The following is a 27448-nucleotide window of genomic DNA, read 5'->3' on the forward strand; positions in this document are numbered from 1 at the left end:
CAGCCATTAGCAGTTGACCAATGTGTGCAAACTACTTCTGCTCCAGGGGAGCAGTAAGTAGCGCAACAAAGTAAGTAGTGCAACAAAAAAATGGCAAGTATTTAGGACGGGTTAAAGGGCTGGGGAGGAGAAGGGAAGAGGGAGGAGGTTTAGGTAGGGGAGTAGGGAAGCTCACTCTCCTCTCCTTAATTGGAGCAGACTGGGAGGGAATAGGGGGAGGCCCGATTTCATTGCCGCTCGTACATTTACAAAATTAGCCCCCCCCAAATGTTCCGCCCGCACATACGCATGGCCCACGGATTTTATAACATGCGCACGCATTTTATAAAATTGGTGCGTCCACCTGTGTGCGCTGGGAAGCATGCACATATGGACATGTGTGTGCACCTTTTAAAATCTACCCCTTTGGGAATATTTGTAGGTTTAAGCTTTTTGCTAAATAAATCATAATTAAAGATAGTTTTAAGCTGTTTGGGTAAAGGTATATGTTTAAAATAAAGTTGAGCATAGTTTTCAAGAAATTGGGAAACGAATGATACTCAAACGAGTATGATACTGGTTGAAGCCCATTGCAGGCAAGAGCCTGTGAATTACGGTTTTGAGAGCTCTTTTAAATCTGATACTTATTCCCTTTTATTGATTAGGCTGTTGGTCCTATATAATTGTGTATTTTTGGGGAGTAATTTAGGGGCTCTCCATGGAAGCAAGTTCAGATATATGACTGGCTCTATATATGACCTTGGCCTAGTTTCTTTATCTCACCGTACCCCAATGCTAATTCCAGTTTTCGCACTCAGGGCACTGAAGCAGGAAATGGCATGGATTTTTTTTCTCTTCGGAGTAGCAACATTAGAAAATGTGCATCTGTCTGCTTGTATCATTTATTTCAGAAACAATGTAATATTAGACCATATTGCATTATGCTTACCATTTTATTATATCATAAAATATAACTAATACAAACATACATGTTCCTTCCCCAGTTTAAAAACTATTAGTCAGGCACACTGTCAGTCTTTCCAACCGAGAGGTGTCTGCATATCTCGTTGTTGGGTAATACACTCTGAAGACTAGTTAGGACGAAAAGTATTCTATTAGAAAGGTGATGATCACCAACACTTGCTCATTCAGCTCGGATGGGATCGTAGATAACGGGGCTTTTGGCTTCCACTCTGCCCACCCGCCCGCAGCTTCTCAGAAAACAAGCAGCTCTCCGGGAAACAAGGAACCAAATGCAGCGCCCGGCTCCGCCCATCACAGCCGCCTTGCGGCCGCGCGCTATAATCACGTGACCACCCCATCCGGGGCTCTGGCGCGTTCTCTTACTCTCCAAACATGGCGGCTTCGGGTGAGTGGCCGAGAGCGCAGTGGTGGCCGCGTCCAGGGCTCGTAGTTTGTCGGCCGTCCTCAGCTCCTCCGCCACCGTCTGCCCAACGGGTGAGCGCCAATGGACGCTGCCCCGGCGGAGGGAGGAAAGGACGGGTGGCAGCCTCGCAGGTCAGGCCGCAAAAGCTGTGCGGAGAGAGCCGCGGGCTGTAGTAGAGGCCGGAGGAGGGTGCAGCTTCCGACGCTCCAGAGGTATAGGGCGGGAGAGGGGGATTCCTGGAAATGGTCTGGGCCTGTGCAGAGCGAAAGACTTGGCGGTAGAAACGAGAGGGGAGCCTTGAAACGGCGGGCGGGGGGGGGGCGAGGCCGCGCGAGTGGAAGCCGGAGGTGTTGGGGAGGGAGGGGGGGTGGGGTGCGCGTGCGTATGGACGGACTGGGAAACGCTTCGGTCTTGAACGCGGGAAAGGGAGCGGCGAGAAATGATTGACAGTTGTATCGGTCCGGTTTGCCTAACTTCAAGAACTCTCTTCCCCCCCCCCCCGGTTCCTACCGGCGTGTTTCCCGACCCCCCCCCCCTTTTTATAGCAGGAGCGCGCGCAGTGCGCATGCTCAGACGGGGAGGGGCCTGTTTGTGAAAGAAGACGGTGCCCACGTGTGCTAATTGACACGCGGCGTGGGGAATCTTGGACTCTCTTACCTTTCCCTAGTGGGATCAGGCTGGCGAAGTGCATGTTGTGGTGGTGTGAGCTACATGAAATCCTGGAGAACTCGCGGATCGGCAACTCCAAACTGAGGCTCTGCAGATTTCAGTTGTCATAGCTGCGTTAGGGTTAAAACTGGAGTGAAGGCTTTCGATGCTGACTTTGTCTGTTGATTTGCGCTTTGCAAGGAGCATCTCAATTTTGAGTGTATTCGCGCTGTTAAGAGCTTCTCCTTGCAAGATTAATTATAAAGGCATAGTGATGCCAGATAAGAATGTAGGGCCTACCTAGTTTGCCTAGTTTACTTCCTGGTGTATGGCATGGACCCCTATTAATCTCTGGTTTTCCCTTGGCTCCTCCACAAGTAGCAATGATTTTTGCCTCCTACCTCCTTTGAGTATATCCATATTTTTTTGCGAATAACTATTTGTTACGACAGAGTTTAACTCTTGGAGCCTTATAACTCGTTTTATAATTACCTTTCCACAGGAAAATATTTGCAACTTGTGTTCTATTTATATTTTTTTGAGATACTTGAATGCTTCCCCCTGTCGCCTTTTCTATTTCCTACGTGATGGGCATCTTTATCTAATGCCTTGTCCCCTTCCCCCATAGTATAGGATTCCCTTCGTTTCTGCACTCAAGGGTATGACCCTGCAATTTGTCTTACTTGTTTCTTGCGTTATTTGCCAAATCTTGTATGGGCTTTAGAAAGCTAGAAAAGAATGCTGTTCCATGAGAAAAAAAATATGCTTTTAATGCTGATCTTGCTGCACAAACCAAATCATGCTCTTACAGGCCGATTCAGTACAGTGTGCTCCGTTTCTTTTTAACAGTGGAGCATACTGTTAACTGGCATTTGGACGCGCGTTTTTGATGTGCTAGCTTTACCCCTTATTCAGTAAGAGACTAATAGCGCCCGCAACATGCAAATGCATGTTGATGGTCCTATTAGTCATTCCCGCACGATACAGTAAGTAAAATGTGCAGCCAAGCCGCACATTTTACTTTAAGAAATTAGTGCCTACCCAAAGGTAGGTGTTAATTTCTGCTGGCGCCGGGGAAGTGCACAGAAAAGCAGTAAAAACTGCTTTTCTGTGCACCCTCTGACTTAATATCATGGCAATATTAAGTCAGAGGTCCCAAAAGTTAAAAAAAAAAAAAGTTAAAAATAATAAAAAAAAATTTTAAATGGGCCCACGCGGACACTCAATTTTGCCGGCGTCCGGTTTCCGAACCTGTGGCTGTCAGCGGGTTTGAGAACCGACGCTGGCAAAATTGAGTGTCTGCTGTCAAACTCGCTGACAGCCGCCGCTCCTGGCCCTAGTGCATCTTTTTACGAGGGCCCTAATTTAAATAAATTAAGCTACTGAATCGCACGCACAGGAGAGTGGCCTGTGCGGGTGCCGGGAGAGCGGGTGCTCTCCAGCGATTTTTACTGTATCAGCCCGTTAGCGAATGTTAAAATATTTCTGATTGTATGCAGTTGGCTTGTAATACAGCATCATACTAGGTATTTTGTTTCTTTTAATATGGGCCACGTTGGCATCTTTGTTCACTTCAGTGTTAGAAAAGTTGAGGATTGCTGACAGCTACTGGATATGCCTAAGGACACAGATAACTGTTATCACCTGATGCTTGTTTTATTTGTTTATACCTTCCATATCTGAAGAAGGGTCTTGTGTGGGCTGGGAGGCTCATATGCTGCAAGGTCTTTTGGTATTTTTATTTTCTTTTTAAAAGGTACTGCAGTCTACTAAAACTAGCATTCTTTTGTGTTTTGGAACATACTCTGTTTTCTTATTTATGCCTAGGCTATATTATAGTGCACATATAGGGGCCGATACAATACAGGCACAGATTGTTTCGGCGCTCCACAACGTGCGTCCAAAGCATGGCAAAACTAATAGCGCTCATCACATGCAAATGCATGTTGATGAGGCTATTAGGGAATCACCTGCAATGCAAAAAAAAGTGCATCTAAAATGCAGGCATTTTACTGAGCACTCCCAAAAGTTGTACAGAAAAGCAGAAAATACTGCGTTTTTGTACATCCTCCTAAATATCGCTGCGATATTAAGTAGGAGGAGCAAAAACTTAAACACCCCCCCCCCCCCCCCCCAAAAAAAAAAACCAAACCCTTTTCAAAGTGCCCACAGTCAGGTTCGGGAAATGGATGCTCAGTTAACAAGCATCTGTTTCCCGAACCCTGGGCTGTGTGCTGATTAGGAAAATGGACGCCGATAAATTTGGCGTCCGTTTTCTAAACCTGCAGACAGCCGTCCAGTCGCAGACTCCCACTGTTGAGGTGCTAGGGGCGCGCAAATGACCCTAGCGCCTCCTTGACAATGTGACCCTTAATTTAAATATTGAATGACACCCCCAGGAGGGGTGCCTGGGGGGTGCATTAGGAAAGCGGGCGCCGAACATTTTCAGTGCGTCTTAATTGCATCGGCCTCATAGTGTTAATATACATGGTATTCTAGTGAGAAGATGCCATGAAAGTGATGGCTTCATGGCTATTTTTTGAGTGTTCCTCTCTGTTCTAAATAAGAAATACCTATTCAGGATGGTTGGCATACATGATGGGTTGATATTCATGCTTGTTGTGCCTGAAGGAGCAGACAAATGTTTCCACGCTGTAGATTTGCAGCTGAACACCTTCATGCATATTGTACTACAGATGGGTTCCTTTCAGGCTGAGCTTAAATTAAGTGCTGCTTCATAATTTATCTGATCTATGGCCATGCTGTCATATGTACAGTGAATGCTGAAAAGATTCTGGGCATACCTTCCCTGCTCAAGGGCACTCTCTCTCCCTCCTAAGGCTAGGCCTGTCCAAATAATTTGCTTGCATAGTTTTTCTTAGTATCAGGTGTAGCTTGCTTATTGCGGTGGCTACTACCCCTAACTAATCAAGCTAGATATTTCACTTGGATGCAGCTCCATCACTGCTCTCTACATTAAAGGTGGGGGTGGAAGGGAAAACCAAGAGCTAAGAGAAACAGATAAGTATGAAAGAAAAAATGTGTGAAGCTTGCTGGGCAGACTGGATGGGCCATTTGGTCTTCTTCTGCCATCATTTCTATGTTTCTATGTTTCTATGTAATAATACCAAACTTTGGTCATTATAATTTTGAAATGTTAGCTTTCTGTTGCATGGAGATTCTTACCTATATAGCAGAGCAATATGTTGAGTAGCTCTGCTACAGGTCTTCCCAGTCTGTGGATTGTGACCTCCAATCAGGGTCACAGGACCTTCAGCTGGGGTTTCATGCCTGAAGCAACAGCATTTTACAGATGCCAGCAGAAGAATTATAATGGAAGTCAGCATGGGACCTGTGAATCAGCACTTGCTTACAGGCCCTGGTGTTGCACGAGTTTCTGTGGTAACAGGAAGCCCTGGGTAAGGAGGAATTGGGGCTGCTCCAGGTCCTGTGAGCTTGATTGGATAACAGGCCCCTTGCTGACTTTTATTACTAATGCTGTTGCCACTTGCAAATCACCTTTGGGTTAGGAGACCAGGTATGAGGCCTAAGTATGTATGGCCTGATGAAGATTGCTGCTGTATTGTCACCCATCATTGAACCAACCCAAAAGAAAAATGTTGCCACTATCATCAGCCTGCCCTTGCTTCTCACCAGTTGCCATCCACTTTTGGCCTGGCTCTCAAAAGAAAATGTTGCTGCTGACCCTAGAAAAGGGAGCTATTTGGAGGAGGAGCTGTTTGAAGAGCAGGATCAGATGCAGGAGGAGTTTGAGGGTTGGATCAGATGGAGATGATGAATGAGAGAAGATTGGCAGGGAGGTGAGAGAAGGGATGAGTACGAGAGTAAGGGAGGGAGTGGATGACAGAGGATCAATTGGGGGTTATAAGAAGGGCTTGGAGGTGATAGATCTGGAGAATAGAAAAAAGCTGGAAGAGGTAAGAGGAGGAGCGGGGGGGGGGGGGGGGGGGGCGGTTGTAAGAGGGGATCAACTGGAGCTGCAGATGTTAGGTGAAAGGAGTCCACTAGAAGGAAGGAACTTGAGAGGAGGTCCTCTAGAGGGGATGGGGGTTGATAGAAGATTGACTGGAGAGAGAGTAGAGGTTGAGAGAAGGGGGTCAGCAGGAGGGAGAAAGTGGAAGGAAATGTTGGAGGGGGACTACATCTCTGCTAATTTGCCTTAGTCATCCTCTGGAGTTATGTGAATTTAAATACTAAAATGGCCTCAGTCGCCAATGTGACCCCAACTTATCTGGACACATCGTTGCATGAAAGAAAGAAACAGCAATTCTTAATATATATTTTTATTGTGAATGCTTTCATTTGTAAACCATCTAGATTTGTAGATAGTGTGGTGAAGAAATTTTATTTTAAATAAATGAAAAAAATTGCAGGAATTGGTCCATGTGGGTGGTGGAGGGGACAGCATGTTCTGTGCATTTAAGCATCTTCCTCTCCCCAGATCCTTTTAAAAAAAAAAAAAAAATCATTTTTGACCTAGCAGTTGAACTTTCAGCTCAGTTGGAGCTAGTCAGTTTTGGCAGTGACACCATGAACATGGAACAGTTCCCCTAAAAAGAAAGGCTAAAGAGGTTAGGACTCTTTTTAGCTTAGAGAAGAGATAGCTGAGGAAAAACCTATGATAGAGGTTTATAAAATGAGTGAATTGGAACAAATGTTAATCAGTTGTTTGTTCTTTCAGAAAGTATAAAGACTAGGGGACACACAATGACGTTACTGGGTAATACTTTAAAACTAATAAGAAAATATTTTTTTTACTTGGCACATAATTAAACTCTGGAATTCAATGCCAGAAGATGTGGAGAAAGCTATTTGTGTAGTTGCGTTTAAAAAAGAAAGATTTGGATAAATTCCTGGAGGAAAAGTCAATAAACCATTGTTAAGGTGGATTTGCAGATATCCACTCCTTATTCTTGGTCTAAGCAGCTTGAAATCTATCTACCCCTTGGGATCCTGCCAGGTACTTGTGACCCAGATTGGTTACTGTTGGAAACAAGATCCTGGGTTTGATGGGCCCTTGGTCTGACCCAGTATGGCAAGACTTACATTCTTATTTGCAACTACCTCTGTTATTTCCTTTATTTTAACTCTCCTTAGCTCTAAGCATTGCAGTGACAAAGCCATGGCTTCCTCTGGAACCAAATATGTGTACTCCAAGGCTGTGTGGTTATTAGGTATAGTTGTTTTGTCTTTCACCTAGGTGCTGTGAATACCTAGGAATCAAACACAAGTCTTCCTCGTAGCAGTGCACTGCACTGCATTACCACTGATCCACCAGACGAGCTCTGGAGTTCTAACAGTAGAGATGAGTAAAAATGTTTGGATTGTTATGTTGCCAGCTTGGGATGTAGTTGCATTAGAATGCTCTTCATACTGTTTCTTGTAGATACAGAATAAAGAAAACAAAGCTTTAGTAAATCGGGTCCTAAGTCTTTCACTTCATTTTAGTCCTTTCTTTTGGTTTTCCTCTGTATATTCAATTTGTAACTTGCTTTTAAGATTGGAATTGTAGGGAAAAAGATTTGATAAATTCTCATTAGCACATGTATAATTGTTGGTACTGTTGAAAATTTAAGAAATCTTTTTCAAATGGCAATTTGATATGATACAGCCTTTTGGTTAATTTTGGGCTTAGATTTTTACAGTATTGCAGTATATACTATAAAATGATTAATTACTGAGGTAGTTTAAAAGATTTTGTGCAGTTACAGTATAGTTTTACATTGAGATGAAGAAAACTTTTATATATTCAAGGAATCTGTGTATAATTTAATAGTTATAGAGTTTGATGTTACTGTGTCACACACAGCTTGGAGAGTCAGGTAATACGTTTCTTTTCTGTCTTATTTGAGAGAAGCATTATTTAGCTCTGATCACATTTTGATGTGAAGAAAGATTCATATTGTTCAGATAAAAAATACTGAGACTAGAATGCAATCTTCTAGAGCATTTTGGGTTATAATAATAATCCAAATAGGTGGGTGTAGTATGTTTGTTTATTTTTAACCTTCTGCTTTTCTCCTCTCTGCGGTTGCTGCTGCTACATTCCCCAACTCCTCCAAATAGCATGCCCAGGCAACTTGATATACTTACTGGTGCAAGGAGCAGGGACTGTTGCAGTAGTCTTCCCTGAGCTTGAGTGCACCGAGGTGGTGCACTGTGTGTCTGTGCCTTATCTGCCCAAATCAAAGGACACATTCATACCACAGGTCACTGTGTCCTGAGCTATGGAGCTAGCCTTGTGAGTATCATTTAGGTATAAGAACATAAATTGCCATACTGGGTCAGGCTAAGGGTCCATCAAGCCACAATTGTTTCCAACAGTGGCCAATCCAGGCTACAAGTATCTGGCAAGTACCAATAAACTAAGTATATCCTATGCTACTGATGCTAGTAATAGCAGTGGCTATTTTCTAAGTCAGCTTGATTCATAGCAGGTAATGGACTTCTTCTCCAATAACTTATCCAAACCTTTTTTAAACACAGCTATATTAACTACACTAACCACATCCCCGGCAACAAATTTGAGTTTAATTGTGTGTTGAGTGAAAGAATTTTCTCCGATTTAGTTTTAATTGTGCTACATTGTAACTTCATGGAGTGCCCCTTAGTCCTTCTATTATCCAAAAGAGTAAATAACCGATTACATCTACCCATTCTAGACCTCTCATTATTTTAAACACCTCAATTATATCCCCCCTTAGCCTTCTCTTCTACAAGCTGAACAGACCTAACCTCTTTAGTCTTCCCTCATAGGGTAGCTGTTCCATCCCCTTTATCATTTTGGTCACCCTTCTTTGTAGCTTCTCCATTGCAACTATATCTTTTGTTGAGATGTGGCGACCAGATTTGTACACAGTATTCAAGGTGTGGTGTCACTATCATTATGACACTTTCCGTTTTATTCACCATTCCCTTCCTAATAATTCCTAACATTCTGTTTGCTTTTTTGACTGCCGCAGCACACTGAGCCGACGATTTCAATGTATTATCCACTGACGCCTAGATCTCTTTCTTGGGTGGTAGTTCCTAATATGGAACTTAACATCATGGGTTATTTTTCCCTATAATCATCTCCTTGCACTTCTCCTAATTAAATTTCATCTGCCCTTTGGATGCCCAATTTTCCAGACTCACAAGGTCCTCCTGCAATTTATCACAATCTGCTTGGATTTAACTACTATGAATAATTTTGTATCATCTGCAAATTTGATTACCTCACTCGTCTCATTCCTTTCCAGATCATTTATAAATATATTGAAAAGCACGGGTACCAGTACAGATCCCTGAGGCACTCCACTGCCCACCCCCTTCCATTGAGAGAATTTACCATTTAATCCTACTCTTTCCTGTCTTTTAACCAGTTTGTAATCCACGAAAGGACATCGCTATCTATCCCATGACTTTTTTTTCTTTTCTTAGAAGCCTCTCATGAGAACTTTGTCAAATGCCTTCTGAAAATCCAAATACATTACATCTACCAGTTCACCTTTATCTACATGTTTATTAACCCCTTCAAAAAAAGTGAAGCAGTTTGTGAGGCAAGACTTGCCTTGGGTAAAGCCATGCTGACTTTGTTCCATTAAACCATGTCTTTCTATATGTTCTGTGATTTTGATCTTTAGAACACTTTGCACTGAAGTCAGGCTAACTGGCCTGTAGTTTCCCGGATCGCCCCTGGAGTCCTTTTTAAATATTGGGGTTACATTAGCCACCCTCCAGTCTTCAGGTAAAATGGATGATTTTAATGATGGGTTACAGATTTTAACTAATAGATCTGAAATTTCATTTTTGAGTTCCTTCAGAACCCTGGTGTGTATACTATCCGGGCCAGGTGATTTACTACTCTTCAGTTTGTCAATCAGGCCTACCACATCTTCTAAGTTCATTGTGATTTGTTTCAGTTCATCTAAATCATTACCCAACAAAACCTTCTCTGGTACGGGTATTTCCCCAACATCCTCTTCATTAAACTCTGAAGCAAAGAAATTGTTTAATCTTCCCACGTGGCCTTATGTTCTCTAAGTGCCCCTTTAAACCCTCGGTCATCTAAAGGTCGACTGACTCCCTTGCAGGCTTTCTGCTTCGGGTATATTTAAAAAAGTTTTTAATGTGAGTTTTTGCCTCTTCGGCCAACTTCTTTTTAAATTCTCTCTTAGCCTGTCTTATCAATGTCTTACATTTTAACTTGCCAATGCTTATGCTTTAACCTATTTTCTTCTGTTGGATTCTTCTTCCAATTTTTGAATGAAGATCTTTTGGCTAAAATAGATTCTTTCACCTCCCCTTTTAACCATGCCGGTAATCGTTTTGCCTTCCTTCCACCTTTCTTAACTTCTGTTTATCTGCCTTATTGATTATTTAAAGCACAAATACATAATATTCCCCAATGGTTTACTTCTCAACAATACTTTAAAAAAATGTCCCAAGCAGAAACTTACTGATTCCTTTCAGCCACCAGCAAGATGATCCTCTCCTCTCAGTGCTCCCACTGGATTTCCCCTGTGTTTTGTTTTTTTTTTTTTTGGTGTTTTTTTTTTTCACAGTTGTGATTCATGATCCCATTTTTAACAATTGGGTACAACTATGGCAAATGTTTTTTTCTTTTTCACCCCATCTTATTAGATCACTAAAATTTGATCCTTGGCTCCAAAAATGGTCCTCTTCCTCCCCTCCCCAAGATTCCTGGTAAATAGCCACATGGGGGATCCAAAACATGTTCTGTCTCTTTTTTGTTTAGCATAGTAAATGATGGTAGAAAGACCAAATTGATCCTTCCAGTCTGTTCAGTTGTGATTCTTAAAGTTGTGTGTTGCCTACATTGCCTTCTCTGATATTTTGTTTTAAATGTTCATTTGTTTTTTTTAAATGAAATGTGCTGAGCAGTTTGTAACAAGTTGCTTCAAAGAGTTAATTTTTGTGATTTCCCTCTGCCTATCCTCTTAACATCCTGATTATAGTTTGAAGGGGAAACTTAAGTAAGGGTTCAGAAGATCATGAGCAGAATAACAGGTTTTGTTTGATATTCCACTGCAAATATACTTTGTCTTCCTTGGCATTTTACCTCTCTGATATGTTTATCCAGTAAGATAGCCTCACTGCTTTATTATCTGAATTGCTTAATATCAGTTTTCCTGACTTTTTATTTTTGTTTTCTGGGCTCTGCTGCTGTTTTGGTGTTTATTGGATTTATTTCTAAATACAAATTCTTTCCTGTTCCAGTATATTTTCGTATGTATTTACATTGGGGGGGGGAATGCATGTTTTTGTTTTTTTTTTGGCCACATGTCTCATTTTTCTCTTCCCAAAGTTGTCTTTCCAGTTGTTTGAGCTGTGTTAATTCTTACATGAATTGCCTGTGAGAGGTGCTGGTGGAGGTCATCACAAAGGTGCTATAATTTACTTAACTTCATAATGCTGACAGTGGTAGAGAAGGAGAAGCTTTTTAAAAATGTCTTTTCCCATGAACTGCATAAAAGGTGAAGTACAAGGGCCCTCATATAATAAGGTGTACTTCTCGGTGCATAGTTTTTATTCAGATTTGTGCATACATTTTTATGTGCACAACTTTACTTCTCATCTATAGTAACATGGTAAGTGATGACAGATGACCCAAATGGTCCATCCGCTTCACTAAGCAAAATGTTTTAGGGTTGTAGCTGCCTGTGCAGGTTACCCTCATGCAGAAATGTTGCAGCTAAAGTTGTTTCCCCGTTTCTTCATGTCCATCTTCTGGCCACTAGAGATCCCCCTGTTTATCTCGTGTCCTTTTAAACTCCATTATCGTTTGTCATCACCACCTCTTCCAAGAGGGCATTCCATGCACTTATAAACCACAGTGAAGAAACACTTCAGGATGTTACTCCTGAGTCTGTGCCCTTGTAGTTTCATATAATGACCCCTAGGTTCTATGGCATCTTTTCCATGGAAAGATGTTTGATTTCTGTGCATTACCACCACCTTTCAGGTATTTGAAAGTCTATATCATAGCTCCTCATTTCTCTTCTTCCCGCTAGGATATTGATATGTTAATGCTAAAATAAGTGCACAAAAACATGGTTTATGTGGATGAACTGTTTTCTGCACAGAAAATGTGCACAAAAATCATATGTATAAAATCCTTGCATCACTAACTCCAAGTTCAGCCCCAAGATCCAAAACTACTCCCAGAAACTTTAAAAGAACTCTGACTAGGAGTGAAACTTCCAGTGTTTAAAAAAAAAAAAAAAAGCCTACACACCTCTTTACATTGGGGAGTAATTAAAATGGAATTGCATGGAGGAGCGCTAATTTGTGCACACAGTTTCACTTGCATGTACATTATTTTTTGCGTGCTTAAAATGATGTAGGGTTTGCACAGGAGACCGAAGGACCTACATTTGTTTAGCTTATATTGCGAGCCAACTGTCTCTTTAGTTTGAGTAAAGAAAATATGCATACTTCTTATTCTTGTCTTATTAGTTTGGGTCAAGGTGAGAGAGGCAGTACAGAACTCGTTACTAGATGGAGGTATGGAAGAACTACTATAAGGAAAAATTAAAAAACCAGTAATCCCGGATAGTAAAATTGCTTACTCTTTCCAGTACTTATCCTAAGAGAGCACTCTTATGGCCAGAGGTAAATTAGGGAGCAAAGAAGCAGCTTTTGTGCCATACCATGTTACTATAGATGAGAAGTAAAGTTGTGCATATAAAAATGTATGCACAAATCTGAATAAAAACTGTGCATGCATCTTATTATATGAGGTTTAAACAGGACCCATCAGTGCCACAGAAAATGGCTTTTGGCAAAGAAACTGAAACCTCCCTTACTATGATCATGAAGAAGCTGCAATCTCTGAAGGGACTAATGACAGACCTTGGTACAATTAAAAAAAAATTAAAATGGATGTGGCTTCTTTTACAGTGTAAGAGAAGCTGCCTCCTTATTTTTGAGTGGATAAATTAGAGGAAGGAACTAACTTGTTAGATTTTGTAGTATTGTTTCAGGATAAAGTCAAAATCATTGCTGGACTGAAAAAGAACTTCATGGCCAATACCAGTTGGAAAAACAATCTGAGAATTTTGGGGGATTCCAAAGGGAATGAATGTGGTTTGGTGAAATTTGTGGAGGATTTTTGCTATAGACAAAATTCAGTTTATGAAGTATTTTGAGACTGAAAGAGTACATAGTGTGTTCTTATAAAACCATTAGTAGAAATGTACCTGAGATCAGTGATTCATATATTGAGTCTCACATTGGGTAACAAAATGTATATTGGGAATCCTGAAAAAAAAAAAAAAAATCAAGGTATGGGCCACCAGTACTCTGGGAGGGAGAGAACATTTTGATTTTCTTAGATCTAAATTTACATAGCGAAAAAGTAAATTTCTGGCAATGTAAAAGCAAATTAAAAAACTATAAAACCAAAGATGAGTCATGCTGAATAAGCCCAAATCATTTGAGGATCCTGAAGAACTATAAGGTGTTATAATTCTTTGAGAATAAAATGGTGATGCATTGATTTCTATAAGCAGGAGGAGACACAGGGAGAATAAGAGGGTGAAAGCATGACCTGTTTTCTTGACTAAGACTACATGCTGAATTTTGTTTGGCATAATCGCAATGAGTACCATAAAGACTGAAGTTACTGTAAGCTAGTTCACTTGAATCTTGTGTAATTTGACAGTTTTATGTTTGCAGGCAGATTTACTATGAAGTTTTATTATAGAAACATGATGACTCAGCTCTACAGTTCCTACCACACCTTCAGAGCTCCCCTGTGTTTGTCCCATGCTTTATTGAATTCAGGTACTACTTATGTCTCCACCACCCATTCTGTCACCCATTCTGTAAAGAAATATTTTCTTTAGTATCTTTACGTCCTGCACAGCAGCCAGAGACAGTGGGCATACCTTTCTTTTTTCTCTTGTGACGTCATATCAGCCATAAGGGAGGTGAGGCTTGAGGCAGTTGTCAGTAGTTTCTGTCTCCAGCAGCTGTTGACAGTTTAGATGTATTACTACTTGCTCCCAGTGCCCTGGTGCAGGTGTGGCCTGGTGTAACTCCTTAGCTAGGGGCAACAACTTATGTCTGTGCCTTCCCTAGGCTAGCCTGTTCTCTGAGGGAGAGGTTCCTTTGCCGCTCTAATACTCTTGTTGACCTTCCTCTATCGACTCCCATTATCCTAACAGGTTTGGTAGACTCTCCCCTATCTGGTAGGTGCTCTCATTGCATTTTTTAGCAGAACATAAATTGCCATACTGGATCAGACCAAGGATCCTTCAAGCCTAGCATCCTGTTTCCAACAGTCGCCAAACCAGGCTACAAGTACCCAAACACTAAGTAGACCCCAGAATGAGAGCCCAGGGTCTGGGGTGTAGTAGGGTCTAGGCATCTCACCTCCATCTTTCCCCCCCTCCCCCACTCTCACTCCTTCCTTCTGTGCCTGTTCTCTCTCTCTTCCCGATGGCAAAGAGCAAGCAGAAGGAGTTCCATAGGTGCTACAAGGGGAAGTGGCTTTGTCTTGTTTATAGTGGTAAGTGAGCCTTGGGGGGGGGGGGGGGGGGGGCGCGGTGCTGCCAAATATACCAGGAAAGGGCTGTGGGTTATAGCTGCAGTATTAGGTAAAACACTTTACAGTAGGTGCAGGAAAGCTGTCATCACTACATGACCCACAGCCTGTGCACCGCTACAGCACTGTTATGCAAGGCTGCATAAAAGGTAGAGGCAGTTGGAAAGTGTGTCAGATGATACTGCACATCCTAGAAAGGCTATGACTGCCCCCTGTGTCTGTGGCAGCGAGCAGACCTGCGGCAACTCCTTGCCTCTTTTTTTTAAATCAAAAAAGGACATGGGCCCTCAGTGTGTATTTCTAAAAAGTAGCCTTCTGTTGAGGGTGCTTTCTGCCCCATCTGACAAGAGCACTAGTGGAGCCGATGTCTTTCTCTCCAAGGGAGCAGAATGACACAGCAGTCGTTCACGCTGCAATAGCTTTAGAGACAGCAATCCCAGGTTCCATGGGGGTGGTTAGTTGACCCTGAGGATCTGCAAAACTCATAGGTCCTGAAAATGGAGGCTCCGTCCCCTTTGGAGGTCTCTTCCAGGGGAAGACATGACACACAGACCTGAGTAGCTGGGGACTTGGATCCCCAAGATCCTCAAGAAGGACCCTCTGAAAGGGCATTGCTGGAATCCTTTCCGGAGTTTGTCCTTATGATATACAAGTCCGAGTCCGCCATGCAAAAATCAGGGAAGCATAGTTCCCCCTTTTTCCCAGGCTCCTTCCATGAGCTTGATGACAAGGGGCTTCCATGAAGCGAGCCAGAGCACTAGGCAAGGATTCAGCCTCTTCTGGCCAGACCCTAACCCAGGGATCCATAGAAGAATCACTGTCTGAGCTGGCCTCTGGCCTAGGTTGGCAGAGTTCTTGGAAGAGGACAAGTGTACATTAGGTTTCCTTGGTGGTATGCTTTGTTCATAGAGGAGAATTATCAACATTTAATCACTAATGTTAGGATGCCCTTAGGATCCTCCTTCTCTGCTGGAGAGGAGCAAATGGAGGGGGACTCAATCCTGTTTGGGATCCGGAAGCCCCCTTAGGCTTTGCCCTTGCATCAAACCATTAAGGCTTTAGTCCCATCAGAGTGAGATTCCTCTGGAGGGGGGGAGTGTTAAAAGGAATTAGTGGATATAGCTTAGCCTTAAACCTACCACTTGAGAAAAATGTTTCGGAATTGTTCCCAAGGAGGATGCCCTAGTCTCTGCCATTACCTAGAAAACAACTGACCCATCAATGGTGGAAATGGCCTTAAGGGGTTCTCAAAATAAAAGGATTTAGGCGATATATGGTGGATATGTCGCACAAGCTATGGTCTGCTGGGTTAAACAAATGCCAGAATCTGAAGAGATGGCAAGGATTGAATTGGGTGTGACCTTCTAGGCCAAGGTGATGGTTACAGTAGATGCACTAAGCAAACAGGGATATTGGTCCACTCCTATCTAGATGACTGACTGATCAGGGCCAAGTCGTTCCAAGATAGTCAGCTGGCCTCAAATGCGGTTCTTCAGCTCATGCAGCCCCTCAGTTGGGTGGTAAATTTATACAAGAGCACTCTGTGCCCCATTCAGTAGTGCCCCTAGAAATTTTAGGGACTGAACACTTTTGCAGGGTAGAGTTTTGCTCACTCAGAAGAGAATGGGGAACTAATAGCACAGGGCATCCAGAGTATAGGATTACCTATACCTCTTAGGCCTCATAACAAGTTCAACAGATTGGACCCGGGCCAGAGTACACATATGCTTGCTACAGAGGTCTCTCTTGTCCTGGTGGCTCCCAGAATCTTGGGACTTTGAGGTCTGTCTTACTTTAGTTGGGGTGGTGAAGAAAGGCCTAACTTGGTGGTTAAATTTAGCCAGACTGCTGAAAGAAGTAGAACCTGATCCCTCCTATATGGATCATAACTATGGATTCTAACAGACTTGGATGGGGGATCCCATTGTCAGACACATAGCTCAGGGGCAATGGACAAAGGAGAAAGTGAAGTACTCTAACAGGCTAGAGACAATAGCCACCAGGCAAGTACATCTCACTTTATGCCCTTGGTAAAAAGGCATACTGTCAGGATCCTGTCGGACAATGCCACTACACTGGTATATATAAACAAACAAACACATGCACAGCTGAACTTTCTGCATCTGTCAGCCTCCCACATTGCGGGAGTCGAGAATATTCAGGCAGACTTAACTCAGCAGGAGCAGGCTTGACCACAGGGAATGGGAACTAAGCCATCAGGTGTTCCAGATTATAGCCAGTGGAGAAAGCCAGCCATAGATATGATGGCAACTTATCAGAATTCAAAGGCAGAAAGTTTCTTCAGCTGGTGGAGGGAGCCACGCTCCAGCAGAATAGATGTTCTCACAATACCCCTGGCCACAGAATGTCATACTATATATGTTTCTTCCCTGGCTACTCAGAGAGAAAACTGAAAAGGATAGAAAGCCATCCATGCCTAACAATTCTGGTAGACACAGATTGGCCAAGGAGACTGTGATATGTGGACTTGGTAAGATTGTTGGCAGGGAATCAGATATGCCTTCTTTAGAGCCCAAATTCTGTTATGGCAAGGGCTGATCCCAATGGAGGATTCATCTCTATTCTATCTTAAGCCTGGCCCTTAAAAGGTCATGCCTGAAAAGGAAAAGAATCAGGTTTTCATGCCTTCGGCATAGTTGAAATAACTTTCACTTCTCTAGCTTATATCAGTGTCTGGCATATTTTTGAGAATTTCTGTGGTTCCGGGAGGGGCGGAGGCCTGCCTCTGTGGAAGATCTGTGCATGCATCGTTGACTTCATCCAAGTGGGTCTAGAAGATAAATGGTTATTGCCGAACTGTCTAAAAGTTCAGATAGCAGCATATCCTGCTATGGGGTCCAGTCTGTGACCTGCAGGTTGCTGCACATTTGAATGTCGTGCAGTTTCTCAGAGGGGCTAAGCTCATCAGGCTGCCTTTTAGATCAAGAGTCCTGTAGTGGGATTTCAATCTGATACTTAGGGCATTAATAATAAAGCCTTCCTTCGAGCCTTTGAAACGGGCATCATTAAAAGATCTCTTATTAAATACAGTCTTCCTGGTGACTGTTAGCTCGGCTGGGAGTATCTCAGAGTTAAAAGCAGTATCCTATAGTTATCCCTATCTGTCCTTTACTGAGGACACGATCATGTTCCATGGTACCTTCCTTCTTATCCAAGGCAATTTCTCCATTCAGCTTTAATCGGGGTTTCCCTACCAGCCTTTAAGGAGGCCAGCTCACAAAGAGAAAATGCCAGATTGCTGAGATACTTGAATGTTATTGCCTTCCAGAAGTCAGATAGGCTATTCGTTCTGCATGAAAGTCTGCGGAAGGAGTACGTGGCCTTTCAGCTGATTGTCGTCAGGTAGATTAAGGTAGCAATCATATCAGCATATCTCCTGAATATGCAACCTCCAGCCTTGCTCTGTGTGCATTCCACCAGGGCATAAGAGACATCTTGGGCGCAAGCATTGTCAGTGGCCCCAAGACACTATCTATAGAGTGGTCACCTGGGCTTTGCTATATTTTAACCAAGCATTACAAGCTGGATGTATACATAAAGATAGATGCAGCCTTTAGATCATATGTTCTAAGGCAGCACTAGTTTTCCTTCTGTTTCAGGTAGTAGAAGCTTTGGTACTTCACACAACTAACTGGTCTAGCAGGAAGATAAGGAAGATTAAACTTGTTTAACTGATGATTTCTTTTCCTTGATTCCTACACCAATCCATGTCCTAGCCAGAAATGGGTGCTGCTAGTAGGAATAGACAGTGTGGGGAAAAAAAGATGTTCTGGTAGTTAAAGCCAGAAGGATGCTGAACTGTATCGAAAGCGGCATAACCAGCAGGAAAAAGCCACTGTACAGATCCTCAGTGAGGCCTTATCTGGAATACTGTGTTCAATTCTGGAGACCTTATCTAAAAAAAGATGAGGACAGAATGGAAGCAGTTCAGAGAGAAACCAAAATGGTATGGGATCTGTTTGGAAAGCCATATGAGTTCAGACTGAAGGACCTTAATATGTATACCCTGGAGGAGAGAAGAGACTAGGGAGATATGATACAGACTTTCAAGTACCTGAAAGGAATTGATGCACAAAAATCAAATATCTTTCAATGGAAAGGAAGTTGCAAAACTAGGGGGTCATGATATGAAACTCCAAGGAGGAAGACTCAAAAACAATGTCTGGAAAAGTTCTTCATGGAAAGGGTGGTGGATGCATGGAATGCCCTCCCGGAAGAGGTGGTGAAGACGAGAACGGTAATGGAATTCAAAAGGACATGGGACAAATGCAGAGTATCTCTGCTTGCTAGAGAGAGTAAAATGAATAAATAGGGTAACCATACTATTACACCTAAAGTTTACATTTTTTCTTTGTGGTAGCCTGCACGGAGCAGCAGTTGCCACTACCCTACGATGCAATTGTATAAAATCTCTATGTAGCAAAATCCCCACCCCCGTGTATCTTGCTGTTTTCGATTGCGCTGCCCAGAATTGGGAGGGATATTCTGGCGATTGCATTGTATACTCATATCAGGCTTTAAGATGCAACTCTTGAATCAGCTATGGAAACATTTTTCCGCCGTAAGTCGTCAAATAGGAGGCGTTGCTTACGTCCCGAATTAAGACCCTTAACATTTAACGAGAAAAGTTTATGGGTCACAGCCATTATTAGTCTGGGATAAACATGGCAACTGAGCAGCGTGCCCTATACAACAATTCTGGTATGCATTGATTTGAGTGAGCCTACATAGAATTTCCAAGCATGTAACCAGATGGACTCAGGACCAATGGATATTGTGCTCTCCTGATAGCAGATGGGAGACTGAGTCAGATTTCAAAGCTGATGTCAGCCTACATATACCTGTGCGGCATGCTTAGCTCTTAAGTATTTCTCCATCTCCCATAGCAGATGTGGACACTATCCAAAAGAGAATAGTGTAACATTTACAAAAAAAGAAGAAAATTTACCTTTAAGAAGAGTGCCCCGCTTCTCCTGCGGTGAAACCCAACGGTCCCTCCTCAGGAAAGTCTCAACTGGGGGTCGATTGATATACCTCAGAGGTGAGCTTTAGTCCGCTGGCCGATTCCCGGCGTAGACGTTGCCCCCAGGGTGGCTGGAAAGGCAGGGATGCAGATTTGAGCGCGGCTGGAGACCGCCTGGCATGCGACTGGTAAGCACATGCCTGGTAAGGTAGAAACCTTTTCTTCTAAGTCTCCGGTCTCCAAGGCTCGAACAGCCATACTGACCTTCCTCCGAGGTTTAAATCGGGTTGAGCAGCCTTCCTCTGACTAGACTTGTTGAGGGTCCATACACGTGGAGACCCTCCGGAGGAGGTCGTCGTCGGCGCCATCTCCTCCCTCCTCCGGTACATGTGGAGCAGCCCAGAGGCCCGAGGTGCCTAACTTGAGTGTGTCCATAGGGATACACACTTAACTGCACGCATATATGGGTTGTGCGCACAGTGGTGCGCAAAACTAGGCCACATGCAACTGCACGCATAACTGCTATGCGCACAAAATCCGCCACCTGCACGCATAACTTGTGCGTATGTACTGCGTATAACTTCTGCGCGCCCGACAGGCACAACTTAAGAGCATCCGCACGCATAACTCTCGCACAACGAATTTTTAAGCCCTACACGTGCACAAACAATGGCACCACCATCCAAGAAGGCCAAGGGACCCTTCCTTTGCCCAACCTGCCACTTGAGAGCTGTGCAGCCTGAATTAGAATCTCTGCTGTGCCAGCAGTGTGAACAGAACCAGGGAGAGCCCAGTCAAGATCTCCCACAGCCAGGAGAGGGATCCGGAACCACTGGCGGCACCCCGACCTATGTCCAACTCTGTGCCCCCACAGGAATGTTCCTCCGGGGCTACCACTACAATCCCTCCTGGCATCAACATGGATCTAGGAACCTTCTTCTGGGTGGAGTTTTTCAGAGGGCTGCAAACCTTTGTCCAGACACAACCAGCCCTGGCTGTCCACTTGCCTCAAACTCTGCCGGAAGCTCAAGCACTTCCCAGCACCTCCCGAGGCTCTTGACATGCCTCTCCAAGATCATCCCGGATGGGGAGCCAGACACCTCAGAGAAGGAAACACTCCCTGGAAGGAGGGGAAATCCCGCCCCCCCCCCCCGGGGATGGAGCCATATCGGACCATGCTCCGATTCTTCCACAAAGACAAATTACTAGCCCTCGTGTCCCAAACTATGAAGACACTGGGTCTCCCAGGCACGGACCCTACATTGGAACCTGAAAAGAATCCCATGTTGGTGTAGATCCGTAAAGCCTCATGCTGTGTTCCTATGTTGGAGCCCATCAAGGAACTGATTGACCTGGAATGGAATGCTCCAGAGGCCAGTTTTAAAGGGGGACGGGCATTAGAAGCCCTATATCTGCTGGAACCCACGGCCAAGGAACTTCTATGCTTCCCTAAAGTGAACGCTATGATCTGCGGTGTCTCAAAATGCACCACAATCCCTGTGGAGGGAGGAGCGGCACTGAAGGATGCCCAAAACAGAAGGCTGGAAGCCATCCTTAAGCAGTCCTTTGTCTCAGCAATGACGCTACAAATTGCCTCCTGCTATGTCTTGGTGGCACGTTCCTGTTTGATCCTCTCCAGAGATGCTACCATGCCCGGAGAAACGATGGAACCTGCGACTTCCAAGGCAAATCTCACAAAAATGTCTTTTAAAGGATCTCTCCTGTTCAGAAGCAAACTGGAGAAGTTAGCCAACAAATTACCAATTACCTGAAGACAGGAACAAAAGAGCATAGCGCTCCTCCCCCTGAAGAACCAAGGGTAGAAGATTGCAGCTACTTAAACCTTACAGGAACACACAGTCCCAAGCACCTCGTACTTCAGGAAGGTTTCAGTCCTTTCGGAACAGGCACATTAAGAGAGAAGCAAGCTCAGGGGCAGGCTCCGGCCGTGCCCCACAATGAGAAGACGCAGACCCATCCACAGGAAGAAGACATAGGGGGCAGACTTACCCTCTTCTACCAAAAATGGGTCGAAGTAACATCGGACAAGTGGGTTCTAACTATCATTCGAGAGGGGTTCGCCCTAGAATTCCAAAGCATCCCCCCAGGCAAATTTATGAGATCACCGTGCCACTCCCACTCTGAGACTGGCGGTGGAAACCACGCTGGCAATAACTCCGGTGCCTACGCCTCAACAAAATACTGGTCACTATTCCATCTATTTTATCGTTCCCAAGAAAGAAGGAACATTCCGACCCATCCTGGACCTCAAGGCCGTTAACCGTTACTTGAAGGTACCACACTTCCGCATGGAAACCCTATGCTCCGTGATAATGGCAGTGCAACCGGAAGAATTCTTAACCTTCCTGGACCTATCCGAAGCCTACCTTCACATCCTGTCCATCAGGACCACCAGCGCTTCCTGCGCTTTGCGATACTGGGCAATCATTACCAATATCGAGCACTACCCTTCGGACTAGCCACTGCTCCCAGAATCTTCACCAAAATTATGGTGGTAGTAGTGGCCGCACTGAGGAAAGGAGTTCTGGTACATCCTTTCTTGGACGATTGGAAGAGAGTCACCACATGACCACCAGAGTCAAGAACTTACTACAAGAACTCGGGTGGTTGTGAACACAGCCAAGAGCTGCCTACAGCCCTCTCAGTCACTAGAATACCTGGGAGTCCGCTTCGATACCAAGCTGGACAAGGTTTACCTTCCCCCCTCCACGGAGAAGAAAACTGATGGGTCAATTGTGAAACCTGTTGAACTCGTTTCGCCCCAAGGTACGGGACTACCTTCAAGTCCTCGGCCTCATGACCTCAACTCTGGAAGTTGTTCTGTGGGCAAGGGCCCATATGCAACCACTACAACCCTCCCTATTGTCACGATGGAACCCAGTGTCCCAAAACTACTCAATTCGCCTCCAGCTACCGACAGAGGTTCGGCACAGCTTCAGTGGTGGCTACAAGAAGAGCACTTAAGCAGAGGTGTAAAGCTATCCGCACTGAAGTGTATCTTGCTCACTACGGACGTGAGTCTGCGAGGGTGGGGAGCTCACTGTCAGGAACAAGGACAATGGAACAAAAGAAGAGGCGGAATGGAACATAAACCGCCTGGAAGCTCGAGCAGTCAGACTAGTGATTCAGCCACAGACTCCAAGGCGAGTCTGTCAGTCATGTCGGACAACGCCACAACCGTTCTGTGTTCATTTCAAAAAGTCTTTCAGAAGCAAATGCTTATGTGGACTTTTAAACCAGCTCATCTTCACACCTGAAGAGTGAGTTCATTTAACTTTGGAATACATCAGACTCCAGAGGGAAGTATTTTTATAGTAAATTATTTGAAGAGTAGCCTAGTAGTTAAAGCAGAAGGCTATGAACCAGGGAAACAAGGGTTCAAATCCCACTGATACTCCTTGTGGCTGTGGGTAAGTCACTTTATCTTAGTCATTTACTAAGCAATTTTCTCATAGACATAGAATAGGAGAAACATCTTATTAAATCAAGCCTTTAGATTACGAGCAATCTGGGGACAGGGAAATATCTACATACCTGAGTGTAATCTGCTTTGAAGTGACTAAAAGGCAGAATATAAATCTAAGGAGCTAAAACTTAGCTTGGTATCTTTTTTTTTTTTTTTTTTGGTGTGGCTAACAGTGTATGTAGGAAAAGTACTTGTGCACTTTGGCACTAATACAGAAGATTCAAACCTCACAACAGTTTACTAATGCAATTTATTCCAGTATGAGAGAGAACAAAGTCATTTTTATGAAGACTGGTTCGAAAACGTTAAAGTTAAACACTATTTTATATTCAGGTTTTGTATATATAAACAATTTGTACTGAGAACTGGACTACTAAAAAAAAAATTTTTTTTGTAATTATTCCAACAATTTTGGTAACTTGTGTGCTTTTTTTTTTTTTTTTTGTAATTACCCCCACCACACAATTTTAAATAGCTCTAACTGGAATTGAAAGAAATATTTACAAAGTGTTTAAAGAAAATCATAATTCTTTGTATTTCCAGTTTTTTTTGCACAATGTGGCCTAGTGACTGCTGTGTTCAAAACAAATGGTGCCGCCAATTCCTCCCCAAAGTCTACTACTTGGTGCTACTGCTGCTACTTGCCAGACCATACTGATAATTATGCAGCAATTCATTAGCTTTAACTAAGTGGTGATTTTGTACAAGATTTAATAAATGTTATGAAGAGAAAGTAGGGAAGTAAGGGTTAGGATTAAAAAAAAAAAAAAAAAGACCAAGGGGGTGGTGGGAAAAGCTAGTTTGCTTACCGTAAATGGTGTTTCCGTAGATAGACGATTTATCTTTGCTGTATGGGAGCACATTGCGATCCTGGTAGGTGGAGCTTCCTTCAGTGAGTCACAGAGTTTTGAACTCTGTGCAGCTGAGCGGTGTGTTCCTGTGTGAATCAGCCATCTCCTCAGTCTTTGTATCCAAGATGGAATGAATTAGAAATTGGGTTTGTTTTTTTTAACTGTCTAGGGAGGAGGGCGGGAACGCATGGCTAAATCATCTATCTACAGAAACACCATTTATGGTAAGCAAACTTACTTTTTCCTGTCGATAGGCTGATTTAGACATGATATATGGTGTCCACCTTTGTTTGTTTGTGGTGTAGGACATCATCTCTATAATCGTAGATAGTCTTATCGTTGTTGGTTGGACAAGACTGCTGAACCCAGTGCAGCATCTGAGGTGGATTGTTGCCGAAGGCAGTAGTGCATCGTAAATGTATGTAAAGAGGACCACGTTGCAGCCTTGCAAACATCTATTAATGGAACTCATTTGAGATGTGCCACCGATGCTGCCGTGGCTCTAATTTGGTGTGCTCGAGGTTTATTGTCCAATTTTAGGGAAAATTTGTTATAACAGAATTGGATGCATTGGGATAACCAGCTGGCAATCATTCTTTTGGAGACTGACTGTCCCGGAGCATTAGGATTGAAAGAAAGGAAGAGCTATGATGGTCTAGAATGCGATTCAGTTCTCTGTTAAGCCAGAGCTCATTTGCAATCAAGTGAATGCAACTGCCAATCTCTATCGTGGAGATGTGGCTTCAGTTTGAAGATTGGTAGAGTGTTTGATTCAAATGGCACGCAGAGACTACTTTCGGTAACAAGGTTGGGTGAGGTCGAAGTGTGACCTTGTCATGGAAGAATTCCAGATATGAAGAGTAGTGAACTAGAGCTTGTAGTTCGCTGACTCTCCTTGCTGATGTAACCGCCACTAAGAACACTGTTTTCCATGTCAAATATTTAATGTGTGAAGTGCCTAGAGGTTCGAAGGGAGACTGCATTAACTGCTCCAGAACAATATTTAAGTCCCAGGGAACTGGAGGTTTCATTGTTGGCGGACGGAGGTGGAGTAACCTACGCATGAATCTGGAAATTAGGGGGGATGCGAAATCAGAAGCCCCTTGTCCGTGTGGCGGAATGCAGCAATCGTACTGACATAGACCCGCACAGACGCAGTAGCGAGACCGGAGTGGTGAAAGTGGAGTAGATATTGAAGTAACTGCCACCTTTGTGGAGAAAGGATCAAGTCTCCGATGAGCGCACCACTGTAAATAACGGTGCCATTTACCTTTGTAATTACGTCTGGTAGAAGCTTTTCTGGAAGTGATAAGTACATCCTCAACTGAAGATGTAAGTGCAAGGTGACTTAATATTTGCCTTTCAATCTCCATGCTGTTAGGTGAAGGGAGTGGTGCATTGGGTGGAGAAGATTGCCTCCTTCCCTCATTAGATCTGGGTGGGATCCCAGAGGAATCGGGGGGAGGGGGGGGGAATGGATAGCCGGAGTAGATATGCATACCACGGTTGCTTTGGTCACGCTGGAACTATCGGAATCATGTCTGATACGTCTTGTATATATTTTTGGATTGTCCTGGAAATTAGCGGAATTGGAGGGTAAGCGTAAAGCAGACCCTCCGTCCATGGAATGAGAAACGCATATGGCACATAACGAAGCGTGCTGGGATAAATTGAACAAAAGCGGAGGACTTGTTGATTGTCCTCTGTCGCACACAAGTCAAGTGTGGGGTAGCTTCATTCGTGAAAGAGAGATGCTGCCACTTCTCGATTGAGCATCCATTCGTGTGGATGGAAAATCCTGCTGAGGCGGTCCGCTGATGTCTAATCCCGGCAAGTAGGTTGCCTGGAGGGATGTTTGCATGGACTCCGCCCAGTGAAGTATGTGGAGGGCTTCCCAACAAAGAGTCCATGAACCTGACCTGCATTCTTTGTTTATGTAGAACATGGCGACTTGATTGTCCATATAAATCATGAGTCGTCTCCCTATTACTTGAGCTGAGAAGATTTGGAGTGCTTTCCATATTGCTCGAAGTTCGAGGAGATTTATGTGTAGTGTTGATTCACTGGGGGACCACAATCCCTGAGTTTTTAAGGTGGTTAGGTGTGCTCCCCAGCCCTTTCAGGAGGCATCCGTGGTGAGACTCAGTTGATAAGGAGGCGTTCTGAATGGGGAACCCATGGAGAGATTGGAAAGCGAGAGCCACCATTGAATGTCCAACTTCATTGTTGCAGTAATGTGGACCTTTTTGGATAAAGACTGTTTGTATTGGCACCTCTGACGTTTTAGGCCCCATTGCAGTTGTCTCCTGTGAGGGACTACATGGATTGAAGCTGCCATGTGGTCAAGCAGTTGGAAAACATGTCGTGCAGAGGAACTTGTTTGCCTGTGCATATGTTGTGCTAGATTTGAGAGGGTGAGAGATCTGTCCCAAGCCAGGTAAGCTCTGTTGTGTATGGTGTGTATCACTGCTCCAATAAACTGCAATAGTTGTGTGGGTTAGAGATGGGATTTCTTGTAATTGATGATGAATCCCAAATCGTGGAGACATTGCAATGTGGTGGCTGTATGGGGGTTGAGCGTAGTTGGGTCTGAGGCAATTAGAAACCAGTCTTCTAGGTAAGGAAAAATTTGGATTGACTATTGTCTAAGATGAGCCACCATCACCGCTAGGCACTTTGTGAATACTCTAGGCGCTGAGGAAAGGCTGAACGGAAGGACCTTGTATTGGTAATGCGTGTTCTTGACCCAGAAACATAGGAAACGCCAGGAGGATGGGTGCATGGGAATGTGCGAGTACGCATCCTTTAGATCGATGGAACACATCCAATTGTTCCGTTGTAGGAGAGGAAGAATGTTTTTGAGAGGTCATCTTGAATTTCTCCTTTTGGATATGTTTGAGGTCTCAGATCAAGAATGGGTCGAAGAAGTATTGGGGGTAGAATCCTTGATCATTTTGATGAGATGGATGGAGCTGAATGGATTAGTTTAGAAGGAGTTCTGAGACCTCCATTTCTAATTATGGTATCTGATGCAGTAGAGGGGGTTTGGATAGGAAATTCAGTTGGTAACCTTCCTTTATAATTTGTAGGACCCAACGATCTGAATTGTGGATTCCCAATGCTTGTGGAAGAATTGTAGGCACCCCCAACTGGTAGCGGTGAGGATGGCGTCACTGCTCTCAAAGCCGGAGGCTGCTTCTGTGGGGCGCTGTAGCCTGTTTAGAAGGACGCTGACGCGGGAGCAAAGGCTGCGAAGAAGATCTTGGAGTGAATGGTTGTGTTCTGAATGAAGGATAAGAATGAAATTGGCCCCTTGGGTATGCTCTACGTCAATACAAGGGGTGTTATGTTTTCGATGAAGAATGGTAATCAGTTGGTGAAGTTAAAGAGAGTACCGCTAGGTTTTGTTCCTTTAACTTTGAAACCGTCTCTGCAAATTGGTCTCCAAATAGATTTTGAAGTTTGCAGGGAAGATCTGCCAGCTTTTCATGGACATCATCCCGTATGGCGCTAGCTTGCAGCCAAGCTATGCGACGAG

At 43.8% G+C, this 27448-nt stretch overlaps 1 protein-coding gene across 2 annotated transcripts in view; it reads left to right on the forward strand.

The window, feature by feature from the left end:
* The first annotated feature begins 1320 nt into the window (after window positions 1-1320).
* The window catches only part of EIF4B (eukaryotic translation initiation factor 4B), a 214357-nt gene continuing 188229 nt past the window's right edge, over window positions 1321-27448 (forward strand). For both annotated transcript variants that reach the window (XM_029595046.1, XM_029595048.1), the window contains exon 1: window positions 1321-1348. In XM_029595046.1, the coding sequence (XP_029450906.1) occupies window positions 1336-1348 (13 nt within the window). In that variant the 5' untranslated portion in view covers window positions 1321-1335. The remainder of the gene's footprint in view (window positions 1349-27448) is intronic.

This window comes from Rhinatrema bivittatum, chromosome 3 (genome assembly GCF_901001135.1).
Source record: "Rhinatrema bivittatum chromosome 3, aRhiBiv1.1, whole genome shotgun sequence".
Classification (NCBI taxonomy): domain Eukaryota; kingdom Metazoa; phylum Chordata; class Amphibia; order Gymnophiona; family Rhinatrematidae; genus Rhinatrema; species Rhinatrema bivittatum.